Genomic DNA, 6,000 nt, shown 5'->3' with positions numbered 1-6,000 from the left:
TTTTTATCCTTCATGCTTTGGGTTTAAGATAGTCTAGGAGGAGGTTTGCTGCTGTGACTGTTACTAGGGACAAGCTGGGCAAAGGATCTTGGTAAAAGAGCTCAAGAGTAGCCCCTGAGCCCACATCTGCTGTAATATGCTTTTCAGTCCAGTGACAGGGAGCAGTGCCTAATGCTCCTGAGATGGCAACGTCCAAAGCACCTCAGGCTCGCTCGTAAGTTGGATGATGGACCAAGTGAGAGCCTTGATCCGTTCAGCAGAGCCATGGGAAATCCAGAAAGAAAGAACACATCGGGGGCCCTTCTAAAAGACCACTTTCAGCCCAGAGAATCCCTTAGACACAGTTTGCTGGAAGCATTTAATTTTGCCTGCCAAAGTCAGGATTTGATTTAACTGTGCCCAATAATCTTTAACACTCCTTACCAGGGAGGTCTCGCAGAGCAGCTTGCTTCCTCTCACCAGGTTGCCAATGGTTATGTGGAAGTACGTGTTGCCACTGCTCCAGTTGGAGATCTTGGTGAAGGGGTGAGTGATGAGAATGTCCTGGTGGGAACACAAGACTGACACTCAACACGTGAGAGCCTCAACTTTCACAAAGGGCTGTGGGGACCTCTCATGTCCTTGTTCACTTCCCATCAAAGCAGACCAAGGACGTCTACTGAGATGAGACTGCACCATGGCCTCATGGGAATGGCAGTGAGATGCAGGACTCTGGATCCTCCAGTGCTTGTGGAGGACTGCCGTACTAGAAAGACCATGCGGCTGGTGGAAGTAACTAGTAGGAGGTCATTTGCTCCAGCTCCTGTCCTAACGTCTGTGAAAGGATTAAGGAAGGAGTGTGTGTATCCTCCAGTTACAGGGCCCTAACAGTTGATGCTCCCCATCCATCTCCTGTTGAAAAAGGCTGGGCTGGCTCTGTGCAACAGTGAATTTCTGCCTGCAGAAACTTTTCTGGCTATCCAGCCGTTCTAACTAGGTTTAATGAGAACTCCTGAAGTTCTGAACAACGCGCTCTTTGGGATGACCTTTGTGAGGGGTTGGGGAGTGGGCTCAGGAGCATCTGGTAAAGACCTCAGTTTTGCTTACCTTGGTTTTGGGATCAATGAGGCTGACGCCATGCTTATTGATGGCAATTAGAAGGATTTCTGGATAATTTGGCTCTGTAGTTTGCTGTTGGAGATGAGATGAACTGGTTAGGGGATGTGTTATGCAAAATCAGACCCCCTCCTATTTCCTCTCTCCCTGTCTTCTCCTGCCAGCACTTGGTGGCCCATGAACTGCTATCCAGTTTATCCTTCAAGGATAAACAGAGCTCATTAAGGTATCAGCAATAGTCAGGGCTGTCTATGTCCTAAATGCATAATAACCAGTGGGTGAGTTGCTGACAGCATTAAGTTCTTTGCCATTGGCAAGGAAGAGCTGTGACAGGCTGGCAAACCCCAGACATCTCCTTTCCCCTCCAGTCCCTCTGCTCCTCCCCATGCCTGCTGCTGTGAACCTCCAGGCCAAGACTACACTGCTCTGTCCCCTTCTGATCTTTACATTCAGTTTTGTTCCTGCTGGTAAACCCTTCTCCCAGCCCTGTGCCATGAGGACCTTCAATTTATTCCATTGATGAGGTAGGGCACAGGGGATGGGGGCTCAGCTCCCGGCCCTGCCACAGATTTCTTGGCCACCAAGTCACTTTCGGTGGAAAAATCACAGGATATAATCAGATCCCTTATGCCATCTGAGATGGACATGACAGAAAATGGGGTGCTCAAGTTCAAGGAAGTGATGAGTAATTTCAGCAGCTTGTTCCCAGCCCAGGCTCACTGTGTGGTCATTGAGAAGAGGGAGTTGCAATAAGGTGTCCAGAGTACTTGGACAGATTTCATGACTACTGGCCTCTACTGTCTTTGATGGGAACCTGGTCCGTGGTGGGTGGTCTGGATTTGGTTCGTGGTGCGTGCAGACACGTCCCTTGGAAAACTGCATGTTCCCCTTTGCCTTGGCAAAACAGAGAATGGCTCCTGGCTCTTCAGTAGCACAGCTACGAGTATAGACCCAATGACTAAGATATGCTGAAGCTCTACAGTTCCCCTGTCTGTGTAAAGATGCAGGGCAGCAATAAATGAGGGTATCGGCCCTTTACTGATGGAGAGAAGGTTGTCCTACTCTGGTCCAGACACTGGGACAACCCTGCATACCTGGAACCTCTCTGTGATATGGGGCTCCTGACCTTGGCTCAAAGCTTCCAGAGAACCCCCAAGCAGGGCAGGTACCTTCACTTCAAAGAATGCTGATCCAAATGTAGGCCACTTGAAGATAATCTTTAGGAAGGCAAGCTTGGCTTCTTCTCTTGTTTTGCCTGCGTGCTTATTGTAGTATGCCACGATAGACTGCAACAGAGAACACAACAGAGCTGGAGGGTTTGCACTACCTAGCACCAGGGATGTTTGCAGGGAAGGAGCATCAATCCCACAAACATGGTCGGTTCTAGTCTCTGCTCCAGTGAACACTTCACAAAAGTGCTGGCTGGTCACTGGAGCGGGGCCTAGAACCAAGCCAGGTCCTTCTTTCTTTAGATGAGCTGTGCTGGTGACTCCATTAAAGGGATTGTAAGTTTTGATCTTGCAATTTATGCAGCAGAGGAGACTAAGAGACCTTCAACCCAGAGAAGCTGATAGCTTACTGGTTAGGCATATGGCTGAGTTCAAATCCCAGGAGGCAGAAAGGACTATTTCTTGGTAGAGACACATATGTTATCCTATGGCTCTAGACCTGTCTGTACCTGTGCCATAGCTCTCCCTGGGTAAAGCAGGGAGAATTATGCCTCTACTCAGTAGTCTGCCTTAAACAACAGACCTTTACATGAGACGGTCTCCCAACTTGTGTCCGTATGGTGCTGCATCCACCACTACAGCCACAGCCACATGTAGCACAAAACCCACTGCAAGACACGCGTGTATGAACACGCATGTACAATTCCTCCTCTTGGTGACGTTGGGGAAACTGCAGCTCTGCTAAGGCTCAAGAGGAACATGGGCCACTCATTCTGGCAGCCCCACTTCAACGTTGAACATCAGACAAGTCACCCGAGAGGCTGGGCTTCCCCCAGCCAGGCCTGGCATGTGACTCGAGCTGCTGTTTTACCCTTTTCCAGTCATCTGGAGAGAGCTGCCGGACGAGGTCCTGAGGCACCAGCTCCTTCAGGAGCTTGGGGATGCTGGGGAAATAGGACTTGTCATCCTCAAACTTCACCCGGTAGATGAGAGCCGCCAGCTGCAGGACCTCTTCCCGTGTGCACTTGTGGTAGCCGCGCAGGTACTTTGGTAACTCCTGCATGGGGGAAGAACAATTCAGAGAGAGAGGGGATGACCACAGAACTTCATATGTTAAGTGGAGTTTGTGGAGGTCTCCAGCCCCTGGCTAAGATGCTGTGCCCTGGGAACACTCGTAGCAATTGTGCTAAGCGTGGTGGAGAGGCAGCTGCTCAGCTGAGACCACACTGAATGTTTAAAGATCCTCTCCGGTCTAAAACAGTCTTCTCTTAGGTGGAACAGGGAGGTCCCTGTGTTAGCTGTCAAGTGTGTGAACCTACAGTCTTGTTCACCCTCCCTTATCCCAGAAAATCCACCCCTAGTAATGGGCACTTGGAATTGAATGGGTTTTCTGCTTTTTTTGCAATTTTAAAAATCTATTCCTTCATTACCAAAAGTGACTGAAAATGTGTCAAGTGACTAACTCAAGCATTAAGGGATACAGTCATATTGGGATAACCACTTTATCCGGACGAGAACACAGCGAGTGTATGTGTGCATGAGAGAGAGCTTTGGGACATTAAGGAGTCTCTTCCATCCCAGAAGAAACAAGAACAGAAGAACTGCAACTTCTTACCTGACTGCTGGGACCATCACAGCTCATCTCCACGAATGGAGGTGGCTGGAAACCCTCAGGATGCTTCTGAATTCAGCCTCCCTGCTGAGGCTGCCAGCAGGACACACTCCCTCCTGTTTCTTGCTGCCCACCCAAGAGCAGCTGGCCCAAATCCCAGCTGAGCTGGTTAACCCTAAAGTGCATGAAGGCTGCTCCTTGCCATGCAACTCAACAGTGCTCTTTGTAGTGCTCTATTTAAGGCAAGACTTCCTCCTATTTAATGCAAGACTTCGTCCATCTGCAGATGGACTTTGCAAGATGGAAAGTCTTTCTAACCTATTCTTAATTCCTCCCAAGTCTCCACTGCTATTGCAGGCTCCCGGAGTACCTGGTAATAGTGGAAGATTGAGTCTGCCATCGAGTCCTTTCCAGGCGTTGTATTGGTCCACAGCTTTTTCATGAAGAACACTTGGTAGGTGAGGGAAGGCACTATACCTGTGCAAAGGAAGCAGGGAGCAGATACGTAAGAGCAATGCTGTGAGCATCAGCTGGCAATCGGTGTCCCTGCAAGCCAGCGGTGCCCATGTGCCATCACAACTTGCAGGGACAGGGGCACTCACAAGGCCAAATGGGCTCTGACTTTGCAGAGAAAACCACATCTTTCTCCTGCAAAGCTTTAATAAAATGGAAGGAGTGTCTGGATTCATTTGCACGCCTGTACTTCAATGGTAGTGCTCATGCCTAATGCAGGACTTGCACCCTGGAGGCAGCGAGGTGAGATGAATCCCACCACTGAAACTTTCCCAGGGGCCGGCCCTGGAGAACTGCCCACCAGCAGGTGTTCTTCGTAGGGGCCAGGTCTAGCCCTGGAGCAGAGGTCTTGCTGCTCCTGGACAGATCACCTCCCAGGTGCTGTCCCCAGGGCTGGTGCAGACAGCAGAACCCCAGCAGATGGGGCAGATTGTGTGGTCAATCTTGTTTGAAGGGGCTGGAGAGTTCTAGGAGGGCTCTGTGTGACCCACGATGGAGAAAAGTCACTGTTACCATCTTTTGCCGGTCTTGCTTTCTTTATCCAGTCTGTCAGGTGTCTCACAAAGTCAAAGAAGAAATCTCCTTCGGGCACACTGATGACCTGGGGGACACAGCACATGGTTACAAAGGCTGAGCAAGTGGCAAGAGGCCAGGGTTTGCCATTGCCCCATCTCCTGTGGTTGTTGCTCACTGCTTTGTCCCGGTTACACTGATGTGTTACAAACTGCTGACGTGAGAAAGCCACTGCCAGCACCTTGCTGCAGGCTCTGTCTCTAATTTCATCCATTACTCCTTATTGGAGCTTCCTGTTTCACCGGAGCAATTCATTTCCCTTCATGATGACTATCTCCAGTGGCCTGAGGCAGCTCTAAGCTGCACACTTTTCTTCCTTAGTCCTTTCTTATAAACCTGATTCAGCAACAGGCTAGGAGAGCTTTGCCTGTCTGTGTTTAAAGCCCTTGGGATGATTGCTGTAAGTCAGGGCTGTGGGACTGCAAATCTCACCTGTAGCAGGTTGGATCTGACTTAGAAACACCACACTGCTTGCAGAGAATTGCATCTCACCTGTGAGGGTGCAGATAGCTCTGGCTCCACCAATGCCCCGAGTGTCTCGGGGCTACCCAGCCTCTGGGTGGGTCACTCACCTTGTCGGAGATTTTGACGAAGAGGCTGAAGCCCTCAGAGGACTTTAGGAGCAGCCTGTTGGAGATGTTCTGGCAGAAGTCCTTGGCTTTTGTGCTGGACTCCACCTCAAATGCCTACAAAGAAAAGAAGATCCTCACCACTGCTACCTCAAGGTTAGTTTCCACTTTATGCTCTCTTTGAGGAACTCTAGGCTCAGACACATGAAGGGATTTAGGTGCCCACCACCAATTAAACCAGTGACGTTGTGGATTGTGGCTCTGGGCATGGGAAGGGATGTTTGCAGGAGCTCAGCCATGCTACTGCTGTACCATTGTGCTTTGTGATGGTCTGTCTATATCCTGTGCTGGCTTATCCAGGGCTCCCCAGGCAACGCAAGAGATTTTTCTGATCTAACAGTTAGGTCTCAGAGCTATTTGTCTAGCAGGGGGGGAGAGAGAGAGATACCTCCAGGCTGATTTGTCCCAG

At 50.0% G+C, this 6,000-nt stretch overlaps 1 protein-coding gene across 1 annotated transcript in view; it reads right to left on the bottom strand.

Moving 5' to 3' along the window:
• MYO7A (myosin VIIA) overlaps nt 1-6,000 on the bottom strand; it is a gene marked incomplete at its 5' end in the record, with an annotated part of 49,845 nt that overhangs the window by 396 nt on the left and 43,449 nt on the right. Inside the window, 7 exons of the mRNA XM_009584964.1 lie at nt 424-543; nt 1,087-1,170; nt 2,265-2,381; nt 3,136-3,321; nt 4,247-4,353; nt 4,903-4,990; nt 5,535-5,648. Coding sequence (XP_009583259.1) covers nt 424-543; nt 1,087-1,170; nt 2,265-2,381; nt 3,136-3,321; nt 4,247-4,353; nt 4,903-4,990; nt 5,535-5,648 — 816 coding nt within the window. The remainder of the gene's footprint in view (nt 1-423; nt 544-1,086; nt 1,171-2,264; nt 2,382-3,135; nt 3,322-4,246; nt 4,354-4,902; nt 4,991-5,534; nt 5,649-6,000) is intronic.

The sequence above is a fragment of the Fulmarus glacialis genome, unplaced genomic scaffold (genome assembly GCF_000690835.1).
Source record: "Fulmarus glacialis isolate BGI_N327 unplaced genomic scaffold, ASM69083v1 scaffold7279, whole genome shotgun sequence".
Taxonomy (NCBI): domain Eukaryota; kingdom Metazoa; phylum Chordata; class Aves; order Procellariiformes; family Procellariidae; genus Fulmarus; species Fulmarus glacialis.
The sequence above is the reverse complement of the archived record's forward strand: the minus strand, read 5'-3'. Positions and strand labels throughout refer to the sequence as shown.